Source organism: Harpia harpyja, chromosome 19 (assembly GCF_026419915.1).
Source record: "Harpia harpyja isolate bHarHar1 chromosome 19, bHarHar1 primary haplotype, whole genome shotgun sequence".
Taxonomy (NCBI): Eukaryota; Metazoa; Chordata; class Aves; order Accipitriformes; family Accipitridae; genus Harpia; species Harpia harpyja.
The window spans coordinates 13,004,168-13,030,956 of NC_068958.1; the positions used below are offsets into that span (position 1 = coordinate 13,004,168).

General features: G+C 55.3%; 1 protein-coding gene across 1 annotated transcript in view; it reads left to right on the plus strand.

Annotated features, from left to right (window-relative positions):
• Positions 1-2,358: 2,358 nt before the first annotated feature.
• Positions 2,359-26,789, plus strand: part of NPDC1 (neural proliferation, differentiation and control 1) — a 36,290-nt gene continuing 11,859 nt past the window's right edge. Inside the window, exon 1 of the mRNA XM_052815405.1 lies at positions 2,359-2,521. Coding sequence (XP_052671365.1) covers positions 2,428-2,521 — 94 coding nt within the window. The 5' untranslated portion in view covers positions 2,359-2,427. The remainder of the gene's footprint in view (positions 2,522-26,789) is intronic.

Below are 26,789 nucleotides of genomic sequence, written 5' to 3' on the forward strand. Positions count from 1 at the left end.
GGGGCAGGGGCACCAGCCACCCCATTGAGGGTGCACAGCCCCAGCAGGGCCAGGTCACCTGCAGTGCCTAGGGACCTGCCCCAGTGCTGTGGGTGAGGGGTCCCAGCCAGATCGTGCCCTGGAGGTGCCAAGCTCTGGCCATGCGATGGCACCCTCATGCTGCACAAGGGCACCCTGGCTGGGAGCACCAGTCCCCTGGGTGCAGCCAGAGGTGCTGGGTCGGTGACACATGAGGACAGGACCTAGCAAGGACTTTGCCTACCAGCTGAGGTTGGCGTCTCTGTCACCTGATAACAGGGACAACGCAGGGCAGAAGAAAAGCTTGGCTCTTTCAGAGTGTATTAAAATCAGTGAGTTTATTAGGGATTTGTATCAGCATAAATGGGACCAGTTAGTCCCAGCAACCCTTTGGTTTGGCCCAGTATCCATCCCGGTAGCCCTCCAACGCCACCTTCCTGCACAGCAAAAAGCAGCAGGTTAAAGATGTGGTTACTGGCCCTGGTGTGGGCACTTGCCCCGGTTATCCCGGCACCATTGCCTAGTGCGCTTGCTGGTCCCGGAGGTGCATGTTAAAATTGAGAAGCAATTAATGAGTACAGAGCTCCAGCAAACCAGGGAGCAAAGAAAATGCAGGTCTTTCCTTTGGAAGTAAAATCCCAGACAGCTGGCAGGAGCGAAAGGCCAAGGAAATTAAGGAAGAAAGAAAATCTTAAGAGATATCTATTCTGCTGGAGGCAGATGACAAGGCTTGCAAAGACCGTTGTCCCCATGGCTGGCCCCACTCCATTCTGTCACCCATCTCTGCCTGTACCTTCCTGTACAGCCTTGGTGTCAGCAAAAGCCATGGGCAGGCGGCAGCCCTTGCCAAAGCCCAGCCCAGCATCCCCGGCACGCCGCACCCCCAGCCTTTCACTCTCGGCAAACCTTGGAAAGCCACGGAGCAGGCTGACAGCCTGCCAGGGCACCGCTGACACTCTAACGGGGCTCCTGCCACGAGCGCCGTTGGCTGGGGCTGAGCCCAGACACGTGGCAGGGCACTGGCCATGGGAATCCCTCCACCAAGAATTAGGGACTGAAAAGGCAGCACATGTTGGCCAGCGGGATCCCGGACAGCGGGTCCTGTCAAACATCACGTCGTCTTGCTCTTGCCAAGGTCTCAGGTCCATGCCTGGAGCACGGGGCAGGAAATCGGATGCCTGGGTTTTGCAAAGCTGCCTGCCTCGGCATCCCCTGACTCCAGGGAGAAACCCTTGCACAGCCCTGAGCTGCTCTGCAGCTCACAGGGACACTGGGACGATAACCTGGGATCCCTGCCGGGCATGGCGCTCGGTGTGACTGGGGTGTCCGTGGGGCGTCCCTGGAGCTGGCAGCTGTGGAGGCACATCTCCGCTGAGCACCCACTGTCCTGCAGCTGGCTGGGATGTCTGTGCTCTGAGGAGGACCCAAGGGTTCGAAAACAAACTCTACAGAGGTGGGACTAATCCAGTGTACATGAGGAGGGTTTGGAAGGGAGCTCACCCTGCAGGGACTCAGGGATGTGGCTGTGACCGGGAAGGGAGGAGGTGTTTTGGCCATGCACGGCTCTATCCAAGGCTGGTGGCTGCAGCTGAGGTCTGACAAACTCAGCGCTCGCAGCCAGGTGACGCAGCTGCCTGGCGGCAGGGACATGGCAGCTCCTGCCATCAGCCCGGGCACCGCCCCAGCAGCAACACAACCCACACGTGGGGTTTTCCAGCCCCTCGTCCCCAGTTTATGCCATTCCTGCGGGACTGGGGCAGTAACCGGGTCCCAACATCCACCAGTTTCCCCTGACCTCTGCTCCTGGAGCTGGGCAGAAACAGCATCTCTGCTGCCCCACACTCCTCACCTCCCTGCATGCAGGCTGCATTTCTGGTTTTGAGATTTGATGGCATCTCTCCCACCTGGCACCTAGAGAGGTCTCCACAAAATAGCAATGCCACGAAGCTAACCAGCGCTCAGAGCGGCTGCCCCAGGCCAGCGTTTTGGAAAACGCTCGTGTTGAAAGGAGGGTGGTTCCGGGGGGAGGATGGCAGGATAAGCCCGGTTTAGGTGGCCTTGGTGCCTACAAAGGGACCCAACGCCACAGCACCCCCCACCCCGCAATTTGGCCATCAGCGGGGACGTGGCCATCACCCCCGGTCCCCCTCTGAGGGATCCACCCCCCCCCGAACCCCATGGAGGGGGGGAGGTGCGTGGAGAGGTGGGCTGAGATGCTGGCAGAGAAGGCGGCTCCAGCGGCCCAGCCGCGATTGCTGCAGGAGGGGCGGGGCCCGGCGAGGAGGGGGGCGGGCCCTGGCGGCGGGGGGGGGAGGCGGGCCCCGCCCGCCGCCGCGCCCCGCCCCTCCCGCCGCTCCCGCCACCGCCCGCAGCCGCCGCGGCCCCCACGCCCGCCCGTGTCGGTGGAGGATGGTGGCGGCCCGGGGCGCTGCCGCTCGCCGCGGAGTGTTGCTGCTGCTGTTCGCCGCCCTCGGGGCCTGCCGCCTGCGCCTCGCCCGTGCCGGTGAGTGCGTCTCCGTGTCGCTCCCCTCCGCCTCCCCGCCCCGTGTCTGTGTCCCCTTCCCAAGGGACCCGCGTGGGCCCTCCCACGGTGAGCCCGGTGCGGTTGTCCGTCCCTCGCCCACCCCTGCGTGGGCTCAGCATCCGTGGGTGCTCGGGCCCCTGGGAGGGGGCAGCGGGTCCTTCCCTGCACCGCTGCTCCTGTGCCCACCCCACCCAGCGTCCCGCGGCAGGGGGGGGGGACAGGGAAGCTGCCGTGGCTTAGGAACCGCTCAGCATCGTTCCCGCCCGGGTAGCATGGTCCACGTATCCCCACGGCCTGAAAGCAAGGTGGGAAATGGCCCGTGGGCTCCCCTCTCCGCAGCCCCACGGGGTTTCTCCCACTCCACCCGGCTCCTGGCCAGGCCCCTCCGCACTCCCTGGAGACAGGCAGCACCGTGCCATCGCCCTCCTGCCTGTGCCATCATCCTCCTGCCTGCTGCTGCAGGCAGGGGCCCTGGCAGCGGGTGGCATCGGCACAGGACTGGTCCCCAGCAGCAGTGTGGGGTGGCGGGAGGTACCCACAGATATAGGGCCTGATCCTGGAGTGGGGAGAGAGCATGGACTTGTGAGAGTGGCCCTACGCGGTGGCCCTCACAAAGCACCTTTATTGGGGAAAAAAATTAAAAAACACCAAAACAAACAAAAAACCCCTCAAATAAAGCTGCTGTGGTGACCGAGCCACCCCAGGGAGCCCCAGGCCGGCAGCGCCCTGTTTGCTCACCTGCCTGGCCTCGCTCCCTCGAGGGGAGCAGCAGCAGCATCGCACCACAGGGCTGAATCAGTGACAGAGGCGTTTCCCCTCTCTCCCAGGGCAGAAAAAATGCGTGGCTTTCATTTCCCTCTCAGCAGCACTGTGTTTGGCCTTCTTTCTGTTTTCTTAAGGGTTGTTTTGGGGGTTTAGGGTTTGGTTCTGGTCTGTTTTTTTAGTTTTGGGGTCTAGGTTAGTGCATTTCCCCTCCTGCTGGGTCTGGTACTGGACGTGCGCCGTGTCCCTTTGCTCTGTGCCCACTGCTGGGCTGCATGGGGCCGCGATGGGCATAAACACCACCCCTCCAAAAACCCCAACCGGCCCTGAGCATTCCTGCCTGTGGGGAAACCTGGGGGCTGCCCGCCGCTGCCCACACCAGCTGGTCACACTGGCAGGGAGGTGCGGTGTCCCTGCCTGCAGGACGGCGTGTCTCCGGGCAGGTGCTTTCCGCCTCACTGGCTGCAGGAGTCGGGGAGTGCCTCCTCGCTCCCAGCATTGTTTGCAGATCCAATATTGTTCTCCCTGCTCTGGCTCGGCGGACGCCGGGCAGGCAGCCTCCTGTCAGCTGGGGACGGTGCAGCCTCACCGTGCTCCTGCCTGCTCTGAGGGAGGGCAAGAGGGTGCAATATTTTTTTTAAATCTCCCAGCGGTTCAAAACATCCGGGTCTTTCCGTGCTGGAGGCGGAGGTGGGGATGCTCCTGTGCTCTCCCTCTTCCCACGTGTCGAGGGCAGGGTGGCCCAGCCGGGGGTGCCGGTGATGCAGGCTGTGATGGGGGGAAGGAGATCCGGGCGGCTCTGATGCAGGCACCGGCGATCCGGCATAATCTCCACTGCTTCTGAATTTAAGGGATTGGGGTGGGATAAACTGGCCGGACAGTGCTGCTGGGGAGGGACCGCACGAGGGGCTGCTGAGGGTGGCTGTGCCTGTGGGCTGTCGCAGGGGGGTGGTAGGAGAGTTTCCCTTTCCCCTCCCCTTCCCAGTCCCGGGGGGCTGCCGGAGACAAGGCAAGCGCAAGGGGCCTCACTCCGCCGGCAGCAGCCTGCTCCACCAGCTGGGTTATCGCACGCTTTTGGCACACGTGGGCTTGGGATGGCCGGCTCAACCTCTTTCCTGCAAGCAAAAGCTGGGGACGGTTTCTCTGCGCTGTTTGCAATCATGTCATCATCATACCGCCTGGAAATGCCGACAGCAGCATCCCACTGCCAGGAGGTTGGGTTTGTGCGGCACGTGGCAGTGGGGAGCTCTGGGCTGGTTCCTCCTGGGGATGGCTAGGATGGCTGGGGTGCCTGAAGGAGCATCCCTGGCATGCTGGGCAGGGAAAGGAGTCACCATCCTGTCCCTGCAGCCTTCCTCCCTGAGTGCAGCAGGGCAGGGGAAATGTTGGCAGTTTCTTCCCGTTCTATAATTTCCCTTCCTGGGCAGATGGGGCAGAGCTCAGCTTTCTCTGCTGCTCCAGAGCTCCTGCTCCAGGCTGTGCTGGTGAAGCTGGCTCCTGACAAGGAGAGAGATGGGGGACCATACCCATGTCCCTCTGCCTCTGTGGCCTCAGCAAAGCTTCTTCAAATGGGGGCTGGCATCTCCTTCTCCCCACCTTCATCTGCTGGTGCTGCAACCCAGAGGCCTCTGCAATAGATGCCATCTCCTGGGATGCAGCAGCACGTAGCAGCACGTAGCACAGTGACATCCTCATCTTGCTGAGGGCCTCATCCAAGCTGGAGGAAGGGCAGCAGCTGGCTTTGGAGGTGGTGCAGCGGTGGTTTAGTTTTGGCTGGTACTCCTTAGCTGTGTTTTTTCCCCATGTGTCTATCCAGTGCACCCAGCTGCAGGCAGAAACGCTTCCTTGCCTGTTTTCTGGCTGCATTTCCTGGAGCATTAGTGAGAGTTGGACTTCTCACCCCTTCTTGAGTAATTTGGTTGCCAAATTTAATCTATTATTATTATTATAAACAAAAAAAGATTTTCCAAGTGGGATGACGGGCAAGAACCTCTTTTTTTAATAAGCCCGAAAACCCCAGCCCTGCTGCGACAGCCAGCACTTTGCATCAGAAACGCCTGGAGAAGCTGTTCAGCAAAAAATGAGTGGTCCTTTCTAGTCCAAGTGACCCATTTGGCCACATGTAAACTGCTGGCTCCTCGCCGCCTTTCCTCCTCATGCCGCTCCTCAGGGATGCGGGTGGGAACATGGATGCTGGTGCTGATAGCGGCTGCCCCAGCTCTCCAGTGGTGCCGGGACTGCTCAAGGTCCAGAGCTGGGCATGGTAAGGCAGAAGCCATCCTCTGTGAAGTCCTCACGGCTCAGCCTGCAGTGGGATTGTCCATCTCTTGGCTTTTAATTTGCTTGCTTTGCAATCACCACACTGGGGAGGGAGCTGCAGTGGGGTCGAGATGCAGTGAGCTGTCCCCAGGGACCATAATCCTGAATGCTGAAGCTGGGGCAGCTCCAAGCCGCTCTTGGGAGCATCACAGTGGTGCCCGGTGCTGCGCCCGTGGCACTTGCAAGGGACTGGCTGCCCTGCTGAGCTTCCCAGGGCTCTGCCCAGTGGGTGAGCAGGGGTGGTCTCCGAGCCCCCCGACATCACACAGGTTGGTCTGCAGAAAGCAGATATTTCCAGCCCCAGCTTTTTCCTGAGACATAGAGAAGGTCATCTGAGTCCCCCTGGTAGCGGTGGCAATGCTGGGCGATGGTCCTGCTCAGCAGCGTGCAGCCACGCTGTCCCTTTGAACCCCCCCCGCAGCTGCACGTCAGGGTGTCCTCTGCCACGCCGGTGCGGACCGTGTTTCCCGCACGGCAACTGGGGTGCTGCTTCCCTGAGAGCTGCAATGTTGCTCCTGAGTTTAATTTTCTGTGTGATTTTATTCTTGGAGATAATGTTTCCCCCATGTTCTCTGGGGTTACATTTGCTGGGCTGGCTTCCACTGTGAGAAATGAGCCCTCATGGGTAGGCAAGGTGTGGGAGGAGCTGGGGACGTGGTGCATGAGCATCCCACAGGGCTCCGTGGGCCAGTACCTGCACCAGGGACCTAGGCAGGGCTCCATCCGCAGGCCTGGGGACGGGGAACAGCTGGGAAGAGGCCCCCTATCTCCATGATCCCAATTCCTGACATTGTCAGCATCAAGGAAAAGTTTATGGTTTATGGAAGAGACACGGTGAAAGTCCCTCCTCTCCTTTCGCTGCAGCTTGCTGGGGACCCACAAACACATGTGCGCCCCAGCCGTGCCTTGTGGGTGCCGGTGCGGGGAGAGCTGGGGCTCAGGGTGGGGAGACCGTGGTCCCGGAGCCTGGGAGATGTTGCGGTTACACTGTGCAGGGTCAGGCCTTTCAGATCCGCAGTTTCCCTGGCAGCTCCAAGCACGGGTTTGGGGTCCACAGGCAGTCTCAAGGGTCTGGAGCGGGACCCTGGCCTGACCCTGGGGCTGCGCTGCCTGGAGGGGCCTCCCTGGGGCTGCCATGGCCCCACAGAGCCGCCCTCCTCCCCAGGGACCCCTCGATCCCCAGGGGCGCCTGGGTCCTTACCGCAGCGCAAAGGGGAAGATGAGTCTGGGACATTTGCCTGGAACGGCTCTTCTGGGCCATGGGAGTATTAAGGGAGGTAATCAGCTTAGCTCTGCCACACGCTTATGGGGGGGCGCTGGGAGCAGGAGGGGTTATGCGGATGCTGGGGACAGGAGGGGTGACAGTGTGATAGGGGCACTGGGGACAGGGAAGTTGATGGTGCTGGGGACTAGAGGGGTGATGGGGATGTTGGAGATAGTAAGGGGTGACAGGGGTAGCGGGTGTGCCAGGGACAGGAGGGGTGACAGTGTGGCAGGGACAATGGGGACAGGAGGGGTCATGGGGTTGCTGGTGTGATGGGGACAGGAGGGGTGATAGCCTGGCGGGGGCACTGGGAATATGAAGGTTGGTGGGGGGGTGCTGGGGACAAGAGGGTTGATGGGGTGATGGGGGTGCCAGGGACAGGAGGGGTGACAGGGTGGCCTTACCCTACGTGCAAGGCACTGGGTCCCTGGGCACTGGGGACAGGAGCTGCCCTTGGTCCCATCCCTGCATTAACCCCATAAACACAGTGCCCAGGTGCTTCATCCCCACAGGGAGCTCTGGGTCTGGTCCCCGATGGGTGCAGTGGCTCCCCCAGGCCGGCTGCCCCCCAAAACCCCAGGGCATGGCCCCAGTGCTGTTGCCAGTGCTGGGGCATCTCCCTTCTGTGTCCCCCACCTCTATGGCCTTGCCTGGGCTTTACCGACTGCTGCTGCCGCGGGGTGACCAGAGCACCGAATGGCGGCAGCAGGCCTGTAATTAGCCGCTTCGTGAGCTAACAATAATTGCAATGGGAAAAAACTGGCCATTAAGTACCTGGAGTGCACTTTGAATTGGAGGAAGGAAGCGCAGCCGGGGCAGGTCCCAGTGAGTCCCTGCCTCTTCCTGTCCCGGAGCACCTCGATCTGGCAGCTGCCTGCCCTAACCAGTGCACCCCGTGGCGTGTTGCTGGGGTCTCTCCTGCACAGATGGAGGCGGGCAAGGCCTTTGCGGGAGGAAGGTTTGCTCTTTGGTGGGGGGGACCCATCGCTTCAGGTGGGTGGCATGAGAGGTGACATGTCAGCTGGTGGGCTGGCCGGGACCCTGGCTCATTGTGGCACAGGGGTCCCCCAGGCTCCTGACCCCTGTTCCCTTCCTATAGAAATGAGACAGTGGCAGAGGTGGAGGGCAAAAGGTGGGGAAGCCGCTGCTCTTGCTTTGCAGCCATAGCACACATGGGTGCTGTCTGGGCTCAGCTGGGGGTCTGCAGAGGAGCGCTCCTGGGGAACCCGTGGCTCTTGCGTGCTAGAGGAGCAGCTCTGCCTTGAGGAGCTCATCGTCTCACATCTGTTGGGGATTATTTCCCAGCCACCCACTAAGCCGGGGGAGGGGGCGGCCCTGGTAAGCTGCTGGCAATGCGACCCATCCTGCGGTCATAATTCTTGGCTTCCTGGCTGGAGAGGAGGTTTCCCTGAGCAGGCTGCCTCCTGCAGAGGATAAAACCCAAAAGAAATCTCTGGGTCCAGCTGTTTTGGCACCGTCCGCAGCCCTTTTCCAGGAGCCCTGGGATGCGTCCCCCCCATTTTCTCAGCTTATGGGGGCCCCCCCCAGTTTCTGGGCTCTCTGCCCCGGCAGGACACGATGTCCCACAGGTCTTTATCACCGGTGGCAGCTGAGTCAGCACAGGCGCAGCTGCAGGCACAGCCCAAGCCGAGTGGGGTCAGGCAGCCCCTGCTTTTCCGCCTACCTCTCACCTTGCATGTCTGCGGGGATGTGGGCTGCCTGCCACACTTGCGAGCCATTGGGAAGCCATAAAGGTTGGCCCCTGTAGCCCCTGGCATCTGCTGATAAGTGGCTGTGTCCCCAAACCCCCATTTCAGGGTGATGGGCTGGTGGGAGCACCAAGGCTGGTGCCAAGCACAGGGCAGATGATGGGGGCAGGATGGATGGACTCCCCACCCCGAGCGAAGCTGCCTGTGCTGCTGCTGCCACTGCCGCTTCTGAGCTGCCTGAGGGTGTTTAATCAGCAAAATTGTGCTGGTGCATCTTTACCAAAGGCTGGAAAATGTCTCTGGCAGCGTGGGACGGCGGTGAGGTGTGGGAGGGCTTTGGCTTTGCCAAAGAGCATCTGGCCCCAGTGGGCGCAGCGGTGCTTTGCTGGGGAGCTGCTGCTCCAGGGTTTTATTTCCAGCTCAGCAGTGGGAGCATGCCGGAGCGTGTGGCTGCTCACAGATGGCCGAGCTGTGCTGGCGTGGCTGTGCCGGTCCTTGGCCTGGCAGCTCCTTGGGTGATTGGTGGGGGGAGGTGGACTGCCCTCTTCTACCTCCCTGCCAGCAGCAATGGGTCTGCAGGGAGAGCTCGCCGGTGGTCATGGCTCTAATTTGCCATGGCTCACCGGGCAGGTGGACGCCCTGGCAGACAGGGCCCCACTGATCGGTTGGTGCCTGATCAGTGCCAGGAGGAGAGAGCTGGACCCGAATCCTTCCCTCGAGGCTGCTCAGGGCTTCAGGTGGATCTGTGCTTGGAGCAGAGCTGTAAAACCCCCTGCACTGCAGGGCACAGCCCGCCCCAGTGCAGGCACGGCAGCAGTGTCAGGGCTGCCCATCCCCTGTGATGCTGGCACAGCAAGGGTCCGGCACTGTGCCACGCTGCCCATTGCGGTGTCCCAGAGCACCGTGGGGATGCGAGGAGGGGTGCCCCTCACCGGTGGAGCCGCCACGCTGCGCACCCAACATGAGCACACCATGCCTGCATGGGGCCAGCCCTGCCAACCTGCTTGCGGCGGCACTCTGCACTGTGGCCCTGACCACCGGCTGTTTCACCCGTCGTGATGTGCCAAATCTCAGAGCCCAGCTAGTAAAAAAGGAATTTAAAAAAACCCAACCCCTGCCCCAGCCCCAGTGGGCTCTGGGCAGGTACCAAGCCTGTTGGTATTTGCTTGAGCAAAACCTGATAAACAAGACTGAAAGTGGGTGGTTCGAGCTGCGAAGAGCAGCGAGGTGCTTTTCGGCATGGGCTGGCATCAGGGACAGCCTGGGGTCCCCAGTATGGGTGGGCGCACACCCAGCCGAGCCAGGGCTGGTGATGCAAACCCAGTGGCAGGTTTGGGCGGGCAGCACCGAGGAAATGGCATATGGCATCTGGTTTTCTTTTTTCTTTTTTTTTTTTTTTTTAATTATTCCTTCTCTTCCTGAATACCTGAGGCAAAGCTCTTGTTGCTGGAGACAGCCCTGGCACTGCAGGGTCATGCCAGCACAGTAGGGGATGCAGCATGTCACCCTCCCGGTCGCAGCACGGCCTCTGTGGGGCTGGAGCTGCCCTGAGCAGCTGGAAGGAGACAGCGAGCCGGGGCTGGAGCTGGCAGTGCCCAGGGATGGCTGGGCTGGGGGACCAGGGGTGTCTCGTTTGGCTCAGTGCCCCCCTCACCTGCCACAGGCAGGGGGGTCATGTCCTCTGCTGCCTTCCGGCTCTGCCTGGTTCCTGCTGGGGTCTGGAGCTGCAGTTTTGCTGGAGCTGTTTCCATGCATCCAGGTGCCGTCTCCCCTTCCTGCAGCCTCCATCAATCCAGCTCCTCTTCCCTTGGTGCACCAGGCAGGTTGTCACGGCAGGGAACAGGGATTTTTCTGGCCAGTTAAGGGGTTTGAGTAGCAATGACACAAAATCCTGCTCCCTTGGCCTGGCAGGAGGCGGCTGCCTGGTGCTCCCCCTTCCCCCAGCCCCAGATCGCAGGAGCAGCCTGAGATTTTGGGGTGCTTGTAGATGGGGTCTGCTCTACAGTGGGAGCAGGCTCTGGGGTAACACCGGCGGTTGAGGAGGTGAAGTGTTTGGGGTTGCTGGGGGTTTGGCATCCCCCCACCTCTGGGGAAGCTTGGCTCAGCCCCTCCTCGCCCTCCATTTCCCCCTTGGCATTGAACCTGGAGGGGGACAAGGCTCTGGGAGCCCATCGTGATGGCGTCAGGGCTGCAGCAGGCAGCTGCCCTCAGCATGGCTCCCGTCTCCTCTGCCATGCAGCCCCGCTGCCTCCCCAGGCCTGTGCCCACCCCGCACTCGCTCCATCTCTTCCCAGCACCGGGTGCACACCACACTGCCTGTACTGCCTGTACACCGGGGCTCCGGCGCAGGCAGCCCTCCCTGCAGCCCCTGCCGGGGCCGGCGGCTCGAAAGCAGCCAGCAGTGGCATTTCACCCGGGTGACTGCCCATGGTGGCATTTTCTGTCATTCCTGAGTGGGGATGCTGCCAGCAGGACTGTCCCCTTGGTGGGAGCACAGTGCAGCCGAGGTGTTTGCTGTGCAGGCAGGGCAGGCAGGGGGGATGCTGCTGAGGGAGGCTCTGCGGGCATACCCCTGTCCCCCAGCCTGCAGCGCAGGCCTGCTGGCACTGTCCCTCGGCCGTGACGTAAGCCGCACTGGGGACAGTCTCTGCCGCTGTGCTTTATCAGCTGGGCCGGACCTCGGCACCTGCCCAGCTGAATCAGAAAAGCTGGAAGCTGGGACATGAGCCCCGGTGGCCTCGGGGACGGGAAGCCCGGTGGCACGTGGCCTTTGCCTGAACAAACCTGCCAAAGCAAAAAGCAAACAAGCACTTTCAGCTGCAAAGTGCTCTCCGGTGGGCCGGCACGCGCCACCGGTGCTGCTGCAGGAGGGGGTGGCGGAGGGGAGCCAGGCTGCGTGGCCGTGCCGCAGCCTCCATCCCCAGGAGCCGCGTGACGTGGCCAACGTCCCCCAGCTCCCGGTGGGCCGGGGTTACCGTTTGCAGAGAAGCCCGCGCTGCTGCCTCCGCGCGCGGGAGGGGTCTCGGTCTGCTGCATTTTCGGGGGCAGGAGCACGGCAGTGACGTGAGCGGCTGCAGGCAGCGGCAGAGCTCCCGTGGGCCTGCCAGAGCGGTGGCAGAGCCGTGCTGGCTGGGGCCATGGTGCCAGCAGCTGCGCCCGGGGAAGGGGATCGCTCCCGGGGGTACGGCCGTGCCTGAAGCCCGGCTGCTCTCCGCCTGCTTTCAGGTGCAAGAAGCGGCAGGGGCGGGAGGATGCAGCTGGGTCGGGGAGCCTGGCAGGGCTCAAGGCCGCTGGCATGGTGTCTGTCCCGCTGTCGGTGAGTGTCACCCGTGGTCGGTGTGTGCAGCGGGAGCGGTGCCAGGGCTGGGGCACCTGCCCGGGCGACCCCAAGCACCCAGCCCGGCTTTTGCTGTATTATTGTGGCCGCTGGCAGTTGAGGTGGTGACCGTCTGCTCACCCCGGGGGCCGTGTCCCTGGGCATGGGGGGAGTGGAGCTGGGGCGTTCAGGTGTCTCACCCCCCTGCTCCTGCCTGCTGCTGGACAGGACCACTGCCCCTGCCTCAGGGAGCCTGTGGGGCAGGGGGAAGCGAGACCTCGGGGCCTGGGGTGTGGTGTGGGGCAGCACGCCTGCCCACCTGCCCGCCCGGGGCTGGCTCCAGCCCTTCAGAGCCAGGAGCAATTTGCAGAGGCGGGAGAGCCCCAGACGGTGCCAGCTCACAGCAGAAGCGCTGGGAGGGCAGGCAGGCTGCAGGCAGGTGCCACAGCAGGTCCCACATCACCTGGCTGGAGGAGGAGGAGGAGGAGGAGGAGGAGGAGAAGTGACCTTGGAGTGGGAGCTGGCAGACACCGCACCGCTGCGGGGCCCAGGCTGCTGCCGCTGCTGGCCATCTGCCATGCCCTCAGCCATAGTCATCCCTCGGCTGCAGCCGTGCGCCAGCATGCAGAGGCTCAACACAGGAGCGGAGACATGCACCCCTGTTCCCCGGGCACCCCAATATCTCCCCATGCCAGGTGTGGCCCCATGCCCTGGCTCAGTGACCATCCCCTGCCAGGGGCCATGTCTTGCTGCCGTGTGGGGCCGGACCCCTGCGGCCCCTGGGCAGGCTGCACACGGCAGGCAGGCGTGAGCTCCGTGCCCGCTCATCCGCCGCAGCTAATGCCCAACGGGCTCTGCCAGCTCATGCCGCTGGCACCGGGGCCCTGTCAGCCAGGAGGCTGGGCGTTGGCGGCACACAGAACGTAAGCACTCAGACCAGTGCTCAGCGCTAATTAATTATCCTCTTACGTTAACTTTTATCTCTCTATCTGTGGCAGTGACACAGCAGGGGCAGTTCCTGGCCACCCGGACATCCTCCCTGGTGTTATTGGGTTGGTTTTTTTCACCTGCGTGTTTTGGCACAAGTGTCGAAAAACCGCTTTACCCAGGGCCATGACTGTCAGCAGCTCCGTGCCCTGCCCAGCCATGGCGAGACACTGCCAGACCCTATGGCATTCAGAGGGGCGCAGCGGGCACCCCCCATTGCAGGTGCTCTGCTTGCCTCGGGGCCTGCCCCGGGTGCCTGGCACAGTTCTCCCTGGGGTGGGTCCTCGGGGCTGGGGGTGTTGTGCTGAGCTTTCCTACCCAGATCACCCATCTGGGGGTCATGTGTGCGTGCACATAGCTTGGAGCTCGTGTGCCAGTGTTTCCTCCTGTGTACGGGGCTGTTCCTGCTCACACACGTCCCTGGCTCATGCTCACCAGCTGTTTGTCTTTCCATGCCGGCTGCACAGTGTCCTGCTCGCCTGCTGGCCTTGGGCTCAGCTCCTGCCTGTATTTCTGCCTGCAGGGAGCCACCCTGCCTTCTCCAGCACCAGTGGCTTGTCCCAGCCCAAAGCCCAGTTTAACAGGTTACCTCTGGTTGGGCTGGGCTGGGCTCACTGCCCACCTGCATGGGAGGTTTGCACCGCGGCAGCCACGGTGACAGCAGTTGGATGGAGCATCCCCCTCCTCCAGACTCCCCTGGCACGTCTGGGCAGTGTGTCCCAGCTGTGCCATGGCTGGCGCTGGCTTCCGACTCCATGTTATTGCACGCTCCTCTCGCTTTGTCTTACAGCTGGTTTGCCCCACTGTGCCCCTGTCCCCCGGGACCAGCCTGAGTCCCTCATTCCCCATCCCACCCATGGCCAGGCTGTCCCTCCCACCCCAGCAGCCAGTGGGACCGGCCATCCTGGGCTGTACTGATGTGAAGCAGGGGGCATGGTTGGGCTGCGGAGATCCCAAATTCTCCCAGACTCGACAGCAGCACCACGGGAGCTGAGGCAAGGCTGGGGGGCTGCCGCCTGCAAGCTGGCACTGGTGCAGGTGGGTGGCATGGCCGTGGCACGGTCACTGTTGGGGTGGAAATCGGACCTACGTGCTGTGCCAGCCCCAGCACCCACCTTGGGGTGGGTGTGTAGGAAGGAGGACCCATGGCCACAGTGCTGTGCTGGGGCTGGGGAAGCTGAGGGGTGGTGGGGAGGGTCAGGTGCACCCTGAAACAGGAGCTGGACTCCACCGCATGTCTGCTGGAGCACTGGGCAGGGTGGTACCACCCTGGGCATGTGTGGGTGTGTGGGGCTGGGGCAGGGAGGGCTGGGTGGGTGGTAGCCCCCCAGCATGGCAACGGTCAGACATGCCTCCATGGCTCCTGAGTGCAGGCATGGGGGCTGCTCAGTCCCTGCCACCAAGCCTGGCATGGAGGTGCCCACTCTCACCAGCCCAGCCAGGGAGCAGCCGCTGGGCTTTGCGGTGGGCTTAGAGAGTGGCAAAGCCCCCACAGAACCCTTCACACTGCAGGGTGCCCACGCAGTGGTATCTGCTTGCTAACCACCAATTGATTACACATGGGGAGCTTAATTAGATCAGTGCCTGCCTGTCTCGCTCCTAATCCCAGCCCGTGACAGCTGAGCAAGCACAACTTGTTCCTCAAACAGAGATAACAACCTTTTATATATTCCAGGCTGGGGTTTATTTAACCAGTTGCTGGGCACTGGCTCTGGGCTGCTCCCCACCTTGCCTGTCCCACTACCCTGAGGTGGCTCCGAGGGTCCCACTGAGGTCTCGTGGTGCTGGGTGGCTGCAAGTGCCAGGTGACCCACACCAGGGTGGCTTCCTCCCACCAGTAAACAGCTTTCACCAGCGTCTGTTTTAGGGGACATGTTTCCATGGGTCCATTGCTGTTGCATTAAAGGGTAAAGAAATTTGGCAGAAAATAAACCCCCTTGCATTCCAGCTTGTCCTCAGATATCAGAGGGGCTGGGGGCAGCTAGGCTTAGATTCTGAGTGATGCCCAATTCGACACTGTAAGTCTGGTCATGTTCAATATATTGAACTACCTTGATTACGGATGCACAAATAGCGCAATGTACTTTCAGTCTGGTCGTGTTCAATGAACTAACACGGCCAGTCTCAAGAAGTATGGTCGCATTCAGTGAGAACTCTCATGGCTAGATTAATAAATAGTACAGTTTATTAAAGCAACAGAAGTGCAGATTCTTTTGGATTGCCAGCGATAAATACACTGTCTGCAAAGCACGTGCAAGTACCAAGAATATGAATAATACAGCTGACAACAAACACATTGAATTATGGAATAACTCTGTAGAGATTTCTGAGTTTCCCAGGGAAGCACTCGGTATAACCAAGGGTTCGAATCTCATGTCCCTATGGGGGGGAAGAGAGGTTCAGCCCGTTGCCTGATCCCAGAAGTCAGCAATGTCCTCCCGACTTGTCCACGATCGTATCTTCCCTAACGTTCCTCCTCTCTTAAGCCCTTTTATACTATTTTCTTATTTTTAGGTGGAGCTTGAGTCACTCTAGTCATACATAGCTTTATTATGATTGGTATAAAATCTCCTCGCTTTACTTTTAAAGGTATAAGCTAGAAAAATTAAGAGCGCATGCTCAGTGAGGGGTGGTCGCACCTTGAAGGTGGGTAGCTTTTGGGGTGGAAGTGTATTTTGGTATTATAATGAGATTATAATGAGCAAAGTTCACCCAGAGGACATGATTTTGCATCAGTACCCCAGAACAGGGCACTTATGATACTAATCAGAAGAAGGGCAGTAGGTTGACAGAACCCCCATTATTTCACCTCCTTGCTTCAGTGGATTCAATGCAGGGACCTTCCATTCTTGCTCCAGTAGTTCCAGTTCCCTATTCCTGCAGTGATATCACAGAGCCTGGCCGTGGTGCCTCCACTCCGCTCCACCCTCTGTGTTGCTTCTCTTAGGGTCAGCATACCAAGCTCCCCTGGTGTTGCTAACATCTAAGGTTGCAGGTTATGTTGCTTAGGGAATTATTTTGAAATAGATTCCTTGCACATCCACTGCATTCCACCCTGGAGGTTTACCTTCTCTTAAGAGGGGCACATATCAATAAGTCACCTCCAGTAATTATTCCACATAATCCACCCCGTGACTATAGTCACTCAAGCTTCACAATTTTTAGAAGGAATTGGGTGTGTCACAGGCATTCTTTTTGTAAGGATTATCGATTACATAACAGACGAGTTAAGCATTTTCCATAATCCAAAGTTTAACATATCAAAACAAAACACAATATAGTATTAATAAGACAATGACAGGGTGAAGCATCTTGTTGAAGATTCCTGTAGCAGTTGGTGACCATCTGAAAGGAGTCTCCCACTGTTTATGTTCTCCATCTCTCCTTACTCTTTAGGTTTTTTGTCCATTTTCTCAAACTCGCTTCAACAGCTGCTTCAGGTCTTCATGTCGTAGAAGTCTTCTCACCAAGGTGAGATTCATTCCAATAGGGGTAGGCAGCAGGTCATGAATTAGCATGTCGTCAGATTGTAACAATTGATAAGATGTGACAGGAGCTGAGTAACTAAAATCGCATCCTATCTATGACTATGGAATAACAACAGGTTCTCATACAAATGCATCCTTTCCCAATATATACAAGTATAGTTTCTGAGGTTTCTTTGGGATGTATTTCAAAATTACAAACATTTTGTTCAGTGTCAAGACAAATGTCTTGGGCCTTGATGGTATTACTTTCACAAATGAACCCCTGTTGTTCCTGTACAATGCATGCATAACATCAATAGTTTGCCATTTGTTTCCATTTTGTTGGGCCCATACTCTATGTTCTTTACGATATAGTTCCATCATGATTGAGTCCTAATGCAATGACTGGATATATCTTGTACACCGTGGCATTGTTTATGGTGAGGATAAAGGCAATAACCTTATATTGTGGTTTAAGCCCAGCTGGTAACAAAGCACCACGAAGCCGCTCGCTCACTCCTCCCCCCTCTGGCCCTGGTGGGATGAAGAGGAGAATATAAAGAGAGGCTTGTGGGTTGAGACAAGGATGGGGAGGGATCACTCACCACTTATGGTCATTGGCAAAAAACAGGCTCAACTTGGGGTAGAAACAAAATCAATTTAATTGACTACCAATCAAATCAAAACAAGGATGTTGAGAGGTAAAACCAAACCTAGAACACCTTCCCCCCACACCTCCCTCCTTCCCAGCTCAAATCCACTCCCGATTTTCCCCACCTCCTCCCTCCAGTGGCGCAGGGCGATGGGGAATGGGGGTTGGGGTCAGTTCACCCCACCTTGTCTCTGCCGCTCCTTCCTCCTCAGGGGCAGGACTCCTCACTCTTCCCCTGCTCCAGCATGGGGTCCCTCCCACAGGAGACAGTTCTCCACAAACTTCTCCAACGTGGGTCCTTTCCGCAGGCTGCAGTCCTTCAGGCACAGCCTGCTCCAGCATAGTCTTTCCCATGGAGTCACAGCCATCTTCGGGGGCACCCACCTGCTCCGGTGTGGGCTCCTCCCCAGGCTGCAGGTGGGCATCTGCTCCCCTGTTCCCCTCCCTGGGCTGGGGGGGGACAGCCTGCCGTCTCACCACGGGCTGCAGGGGCATCCCCTCCTCCGGTGCCCCTCCTCCCCCTCCTTCTTCACTGACCTCGGTATCTGCAGAGGGGTTTCACATTCCAATCCCACTACTCACTGCAGGTTCCCCTTCTTAAATCTGTTCTCCCAGAGACACTACCACCGTCACTGATGGGGTCGGCCTTGGCCGACTTGGAGCTGGAGAAACTTCTAACAGCTTCTCACAGGAACCGTGCCTGCAGCCCCTCCCCTGCTACCAAAACCCCACCACACAAACCCAAAACACCTTATCGCTTTCTGCATGATAGGTAAAGTTGACTAATTGCCACCATGATTGAAACTCCTTTTCAAATTCTGAGGCATTGTCCCAAATCAATTTTTGAATTTCAGTGGGTAAGATTCCTCCCTCTCCTTCTCTAATGGTAGCTGCTGCTATAGACTGTATCCATAACTGTGCTTGGATGCAGCTCAAGGCAAGAGAAGTGTCACCTTGGGTTGTTCTAAAGGCTTTGACAATTAATCGATGATCATGTTCTTCAATTCATTCCCAATAGGGTAAAATGTCTGATAGGAGCCATTGACTTGCTCCTAAGGCCAATAAGGATGATTTTAATGGATATTCCAATTTCCTTAGGTCATTTGTATTAGCAGTTATTTTGCTCATTAGGATTTCAGCATCTATGCTATTTACTACTCCTAATCCTGTTCCCAGTCACCCAGTGGCATCTCGTGGCACGCATCAAGATGGTTTCAGAGACCGTCCATGTAAGCATGCCAACCAGCCAGTGTGAGCAGTTCCCAAAAAGGTGGAACAATTTGATTTAATTTCTGAGATATCAATGTGTAGCGCTAGCTCTACCCTTTTTAGAGATCAGCTAGGGTTGAAGAGAACTTGGTGTTGACCCATGTTTCTAATTGTGTAAGGGCCTGGGTTGAAGATGTGAGGAGTTGGCTCAATAGGAGGCCACGTTGGTGCAAATGGCTATTCAACTTCAATTTTAAACTGGAGTGTTATGCTGGAATTGATCTTGAAATTGGCCCAGAAACACTTTATGAGCACCGAGCAAAATAGGGTAAAAGTATACCAACATTCACATCCACAGGGACAGGCATGTATGTGATTGAAGTTGTGTTTGAGCTTACTTCCTGCATATTCTATAGTAATGCGTAAGGCTGTTGCACATTCAGTGCTATTTTCAATTAGGCATCCTATTGAAATAGTGTCTTCGCCCTTCCCGGTCAGAGACGGAATCCGTTGATCTCTGTCTTCACCTTTTATAACCCATCTTTGCTTAGAAAAGGTAAAATTGTTTTGTAGCGCCACTACAGACAAACTTGGTGTGGATCCATTATAGTCATTGTAGGCATGGATCCATGGCCACCCCATTGTACACGTATTCCATATATTTTGTGTATTAATTATAAATTTGAATAGCAATTCTGTGCCTCTATAGCCCTGAATACAATATGCAATTACAGATTTGGTGAAGGTGAAATTATGCTAGCAATCTAAATTTGTTTCCATGATTTTATAACAATCGTGACTGTTGTTATCCAGTTTGGAAGAATCAGCGTAAATTGTTTTAATTCCAGTTGGCCTATATTAGGTAGACCCATTAATTACACGGCAGCCAATTTGTATTCTCTCCCCTGGTATGGCATGGAGTCTAGCCATTCGAAGAGAGTTGCTCCAACCCCATTCATCCCTTAAGTAGGTTTCATTCCCATGCAAAACTAAAGTAGAGAGATTTAGGTCTGTCTTGCTTTGTGGTGTTCCCGTGCTTGCAGTGTATCTTAGCAGTGCATAGTCCCAAGGGTCTTGTGCTTTGGTCACTGTGAGTATAAACCTAAATGTGAGCCCTATTTACCTTTGTTGCCAAAGACAAGTCACAAAAGTGGGTTCCACCAGAGTAAAGTTATAGCAACAATCCCGCCTTTCGGTGACACAAAACTTTGTCGTTCTTGGGTCTGAAATATCATTAGATGTTATAATTTTTGTGTGACCTTTTCATGTGTAGATCCATTGATCATTCTACACCCTATCTGAATTTCTTCTCTGGTTATTCCCCTCAGGAGGGGAAGCCATCTTTCTCTATCCCAGTCCCACTCATGTCTGGAATACATTTCGGCTCCATGCATAACCACAGTAGCCAAGTTTCCTTGATGGAGTATAGTCCCATGCTTTCAGTGTGTTTAACGTAAGCTTGGGACCATGGCCATTCTGGGTCCTTCTGACTACAAATCAAAGGGGATTGTATTAGGGTCAGGGTAAAACATAATGTTGTTAATTCAACCTGTTGGTTCGTCATCCTCAAACCTGGGTCTCCACGTACCCATACACAATAAAATAACACTATGGCCAAAATGAGTGACAAGATTCCCTGGATACATTCAAGGTCGGTGTAAGCTAATCCATCTGTCCGCGTGCAGTTCATGCAGGATTCCTGTGAACACAGAAGGATAGAAAATATGCTCGGTCATATTTAACCAGCAGGCTTAGAAGGAAGGTGAGATCCACTGGGTGCTAATCCAGTGTACCTTTCCTGAGCAATCTCTGGCTTCTCATGCATAGGGATTTTTGGGTGTAGTTAGTACCATTGGTACTGTTCCAATCTGAGGCGTTTTCACCAGTACAGATTGTCCAGTGTAACATCCTGTAGGATTTCATAACTGGCTTGGTATGAACTTTCAGAGCAGTTATATTAGCAGATACACAAAAAGCTTTCATTTTGGGGCATCCATCTCCACTCCATCTATTATTTAGTTGGTAGATGGCGTTATACAATTGCAAATGCCTTCCAGATTCATGAGTCTTTGTGAAAACACTTAACCAATCCATTGGTGCGTTCAGCGATGCCGTTAGCCTGAGGATAGTAGGAAGCGTGGAAAACCCACAGAATCCCTTCCTCTTTGGCCCAGTCTTGTACCACTGTAGCTGTAAAGTGCGAGCCATTGTCACTTTGACTTTCCTCTGGAAGGGGAAGTGTGCTGAACCATCTTTTAAGACCTCTTACTATGTTTTCCCCAGTAGCTGACGTAGAGTCAGTGGCCATGGTGAGACCAGATATAACTTCTACTCCCACCAGGACATATCTTTTCCCACCTGATGGTCACAGTGGAACAATATAATTGATCTGCCAGGAGTGCCACAATGTTTTCTTGTCCTGAATGTGTAGGGGAGGCACCTTACTTGGGTGGTCTTTGTTAAGTCATAAATGACATTGTGAACAGGCAGTCACTACTTGTTCACACAGTGTAACTGGTAGAGGCCATCCTCAGGCTATGCCTTGCCAATATAAATCGGCTTGTCTGGTGTTGCCACACTTAACGTGTAACCTTTTGAGTAAGCGTTCCCATTCTTGGTCATCATTTACGACATCAATTTGTTGCAACCATGTAAGGCTGTCTATCTGTTGGTTAAACTTGGCAGTGATCGAGTTTGAACAATCATGTCCTTTTACCCAACCAATTTGTAGCACCCTCTGTTCTCCTATTTCTAGCAGTTGCTTCCAACTATCAGCTTGCCAAACTGGGACTCTGTTCACCTGCCAGTCATTGACTGCCCAGTAGCCTATCCATTCGGTAGCTGCCTTGTAAACAGCATATGAGTCAGTGCAGATATGGCTAGCACCATGTTGTGCAGCTAATAGGACTGCTCTAAGTTCCCCCACCTGTGCACTACCTTCACCGGTCCCGGTTAATCTTTCTCCCATTGCCACTTCCAGTGCTACAGCCTTGTATTTCCACTCATTTCTCTCCCTATGAAATGATGCATCAGTGACCCATACCCCTGTGAGATCACTGTCTTCCTTCAGAGGAAGGAACTGGAGATGGTTTGTTTGGTGTAGATTGGAACAAAGGAGTACCATCTATGTCCTTTTCCAGTTTAGATATTTTAATATTACCCTTGGTAATTGGCATAATTTCATTAATGCCTTCTAGATAGGCGAACCACTTATGAACCATGGGGTTTTGGGCAATACAGCAGGCAGTGCTGTACCTTTACAGACTACATCTAGGAGACGGAAGGGTCCCCGAATGATCATGCTCTGCTCTCTCCTTATTTTTTCCGCCTATTTCACTGCTCTCACCAGGAACAGCAAACCATTTTCAAGGTCCAAATATCTCATTTTGGTATCGTTGAAAGAGTGGGAGCTGAATTCCAGTGGTCTTTCTGGCCCTTCTGGCCCCTTTTGCCATAGGTTGCAATGAGAAATGTGTTCACTAACCCCCCATTCTACATGGATAGGGTCAGCTGGGTGTATAGGACCAAGCTATTGGAATAGCCTCAGTTCTTTTATTAACAATTCTAATGCATTTGCATGCTGTTCAGTCTATTCCCATGGTTTTCCCTTTCTGAGCAAATTGTATAAGGGACGAGCAATAATGGAAAAAACCGGAATATGTTTGCGCCAATAACCTAAGGCTCCCAAAACTTGCTGTAACTCTTTTACACTAGATGGGTTTTGTCCCTGTTCTATTTTTTCTGGGGTGTCCTGGGGAATAGAGGTGGCCCCTTTAACCCACCAGACTCCCAGGAATTTAACCTCCTGTGCTGGTCCCTGACACTTTGAGTATGGAATTTCCAGTCCCAATTCAGTTAGTGTTTCCCGAATGTTGTCCATTGTGTCTCTCACACTTTCTTGGCTCTTCCCCACTATCAGGATGTCATCAATATACTGATATACTGTACTGTCAGGTGGAACAGGAATGTCTGCTAAGACTTTAGCCAAAGCATTGTGAGCAATAGTGGGGGATGTTTATATCCTTGTGGAAGCCTGTTAAAAGTATACTGGGTCCCCCTCCACGTAAAAGCAAACTGCCCTTTATCCAGCTCAAGGAGAGGAATCAGGAAAAACGTATCTTTAACATCTAAGGCAGCCATCCAAGGATGAGCAGCTCCCTGTATCAGTGTCACTATCTCCACAATGTTTGGAACTGCGGCAGTTAAAGGCAGAGTATTACCATTTAACTGTCAATAATCTGCTGTGAAATGCCATTGTCGGGTTGGTTTCTTTGCTGGCCACACTGGCGAATGAGTCCTTTTAATGATGTCCCTTTTTTCCAATTCTGTTACTACCCTGTCAATCCCCATAAACGCTGCTGCTGTCAATGGATATTGCCAAACGTTGGTGATTTTAGAGGGGGGTAAGGGTATCGATGTCTCTAACAAGCTCACTTTCATTATGCCCGATTCCTTTTCATGTCCTGCAAAACTCCACACAGTTCCACCTGGGAGTTTCCGTATTCCTCCACGCAGTATATTAAATCCTAGAATGTCAGTGTGTGCAGCACCAATTAATACCTCTGCCCTGGTTAATCTCCCTTCCCCTGGCAACCAGAGGGTAATTTTTTGCGGTAGGGCATTCCTTTACCACACCCTCAATTCCTGTGAATTTAACCCTGAGTCGGCTAGGTCTTAGACCAAAGGTTTGTGCTGTTTCTTTAGTGACTACTGACATTTGGGCCCCGGTATCAATGAGGAAGTTTACTAATTTTTTCCAAGGTCCAGCGGGAATGGCAATGGTAGGTTCAGAGCATTTATCAGAGAGCCATTGAATTGCTAGTACCCGCTGGACAGGGTGGCTCACTGCCCTCCCCAGGGATGGAAGTTTTTTTGCTGGGATTCTGCCCAGTCAGTTAGGTTGTGTTCTGGCGCAGAAGACATACTTTCCACATGGATTGGGGGTTTTTCGGCTAGGCAATTTTTCCCAGCTGGGTTATTCTTTCTACCCAGAGATTGGACCAATGTACGGAGATCCACCATAGAGGCACCATGCAGGAATTGTCAGGGTACACCCAAATCTAGGGCTTTACACCACAACTCACCCTGTTCCTTATTAGGTTTGAACCTCCATCGGATTTAGGGTTTTGGGTGTAGACTTGGCGAAGTCGCTGGGCTTGATCTGGGGGCTTTCCACTGGATAAACTAACCCAGCCCATTCAGCGTCCGTACCTATCTATTTCTTGTACAAATGCACTCCAGGTGGGTATGAGGGTGTGCTGACCTCATCTACGACTGTGATCAGCATTTGCACAAGCAGCTTTTATGCGAGCTTGAGTATTTGCTACGAACATCTTGAGACAATCAGGAAGACCGCGAATAAGAGAAGTTAATCGTGCAGGATGAATGGGAGCTAGCATTGGGGATTTCCTCAGCAGGTCTCTTTCATACATCGCCTGTATGCAGGCTGCTTTCTGGGCTGCTGCAGCCAGATCACAGTGGCCTGTAGCTTTAATCTCCAATGGTTCCCCTCTCTCCTGAGGATCTATACCACCTGCCCAGCATGCAGCTCAGGCAGTTAAGGAATAGCTATGATCTCCTGGCATGGTGGTTAAAAATACTCCCGGGCCCCAGTAACCACCTGCTTCCTCCTCACTTAACATCATTCGGTCTCCCCCCATCAGAGAAACTCACCACACGTACTCAACCTCCGATTCTCATGGCCACCTTGAGTATTTCTCCTGTATTCTTGCCAACTCCGCTGGCAACCATGGAATTGTATGCACAGTAGTGTGGATCTCATCGTCACTATCAACAGCAGTCATCTTATCTAATAGCTGATTCATCCTTTCTAACAGTTGTTTAAAATGGTTACTCTCACTCACAAGTTTATCAACTCAGATTCCTAGTTTTTCTGCTGTCTCCCTCTCCAAGGCCAATGATGACTTCAACACCTCATTTTCCGACTTCAAAGCTACATATTCTACATCAGAAGTTTGCTTGGGAGCAGGGACTTCTAAGCTTCTTGCTGAGCACAAGATAAACAGTCTCCTAAAACCGCACAGATGACACCGTTACCTTTTCCCATTCTAATCCTTTGCGTAGCCTGACATTGCCCAATGCGTTCTACCACTTTCTCTTCATCCTTCCAAAACTTTTGAGCCCACTCCTTCCCAGCCTGGGAAGGGGCACATTTATATTTTTGCAGCAGTTTATCCATGGCAATCTTGTCTGTGACACCAATTTTATTCTGTTGCGTTAAAGGGTAAAGAAATTTGGCAGAAAATAAACCCCCTTGCGTTCCAGCTTGTCCTCAGATATCAGAGGGGCTGGGGGCAGCTAGGCTTAGATTCTGAGTGATGCCCAATTCGACACTGTAAGTCTGGTCATGTTCAATATATTGAACTACCTTGATTACGGATGCACAAATAGCGCAATGTACTTTCAGTCTGGTCGTGTTCAATGAACTAACACGGCCAGTCTCAAGAAGTATGGTCGCATTCAGTGAGAACTCTCATGGCTAGATTAATAAATAGTACAGTTTATTAAAGCAACAGAAGTGCAGATTCTTTTGGATTGCCAGCGATAAATACACTGTCTGCAAAGCACGTGCAAGTACCAAGAATATGAATAATACAGCTGACAACAAACACATTGAATTATGGAATAACTCTGTAGAGATTTCTGAGTTTCCCAGGGAAGCACTCGGTATAACCAAGGGTTCGAATCTCATGTCCCTATGGGGGGGAAGAGAGGTTCAGCCCGTTGCCTGATCCCAGAAGTCAGCAATGTCCTCCCGACTTGTCCACGATCGTATCTTCCCTAACGTTCCTCCTCTCTTAAGCCCTTTTATACTATTTTCTTATTTTTAGGTGGAGCTTGAGTCACTCTAGTCATACATAGCTTTATTATGATTGGTATAAAATCTCCTCGCTTTACTTTTAAAGGTATAAGCTAGAAAAATTAAGAGCGCATGCTCAGTGAGGGGTGGTCGCACCTTGAAGGTGGGTAGCTTTTGGGGTGGAAGTGTATTTTGGTATTATAATGAGATTATAATGAGCAAAGTTCACCCAGAGGACATGATTTTGACAGAAAATGAAGAACTGCTGGTTCAGGGCTGGCTGAGGGTAACAACTATGCGGTTTATCAGTTCCATAGTGCCATCCAGTTCCCATCCCTGTGGTGGTATCACAGAGCCTGGCCACGGTGTTTCCACTCCGCTCCACCCTCTGGGTTGCTTCTCTCAGAGTCAGCATACGAAGCTCCCCTGGTGTTGCTAACATCTAAGGTTGCAGGTTATGTTGCTTAGGGAATTATTTTGAAACAGATTCCTTGCATATCCACTGCATTCCACGTTGGAGGTTTACCTTCTCTTAAGAGGGGCACATATCAATAAGTCACCTCCAGCAATTATTCCACAATGGCACAGGCGGGGGACTCCAGTGTGTCACCCCCCAGCGCCCCATGGGCATGTGGCAAGTCCCCACCCCTGGGGCTGCACAGTGCCAAAAGCTCCTTCTGCCCCTGAGTGGCCACATGTTTGGGCTGTTTTGTGATCTTTAAACAAAACAGCCTTGAGAGCAAGCCTGGGGCAGGCGAAGCAGGCAGCTGAGTCCTATTTCTGTGCTTAAACACCCGATTATTTTCCCATTAAGCATTAGTTCTCCCCCAGCTGACTGGCCAAGCCCCACACTGTCCCCAGGTAGCCAACCTGGCTCCTGTGGGCACGGTGGTCTCTGCCCCCAGCCCCGAGCGAATCCCCCCAGGCTGCTGTGCCCGGCGCAGAGTTGAGCCAACCCTAATTGCAGCTGCTGAGAAAACCCTGCCCACAAGAGAAACCACTGCAGCAAAGGCAGTTCTGCCCTTCTTTGGCACTGTCAGCCGGAGGGCGATGAATGCGATGCCCCGTGGGGTGCAGTGTGGAGGGGTCCGGGTGCAGTCTGGGGACCACTGGTAGCGGTTGTACCCTCTGGTGAGCAGTTTAATGATGAAATAGGGCTGTGCAAAGGGGGATTTGTTGTGGGTGGCATCCTGCTTGGCATCCCACACTTGTTGCTTTGGGGTGGCATCCTGCTCGGCACCTGTGCCCTTGCTGGGGGAGCAGAGCTGCTGCGGTGGCCCTGGAGCTTTGTGTCCTGGTGGCTCCATCCTGTGCCGGGACGCTCCACCGTGCCGTGCCTGGGCATGGCAGAGGCTGCCCCCCTCACCCCCCCTGTGCTGCAGGGATGGGGATGCTCAGGACAGCCCCCAAAGTTGGGGTGCCCCTTCCCATGGGGCACTCGGTGCCATGCTGCCCCAAGGCTGTCCCCGGTGCTGCCGTCCCCCAGGGGACGGGGATGGGCAGATGGCGGGCACTTTGCCCGCTCTGTTGGCGTGGGTGGACGAGGGCTGACAGGGATGGCTCCGGGAGTGTGGGACAGTGCTGGGAGCCGGCTCCTGCCGTGACTCATTGCCAGGCCGGGGGCTGCCAGGCCTGGCCCTGCTCCTGGTGAGGGCCCCGCGGCAGTGCTCTCCTGCCTGCTGCTGCCTGTGGGAAAGCTGTGGGCATGGCCACGCACGGCAAGCTGAAGAGCAGGACTAGGT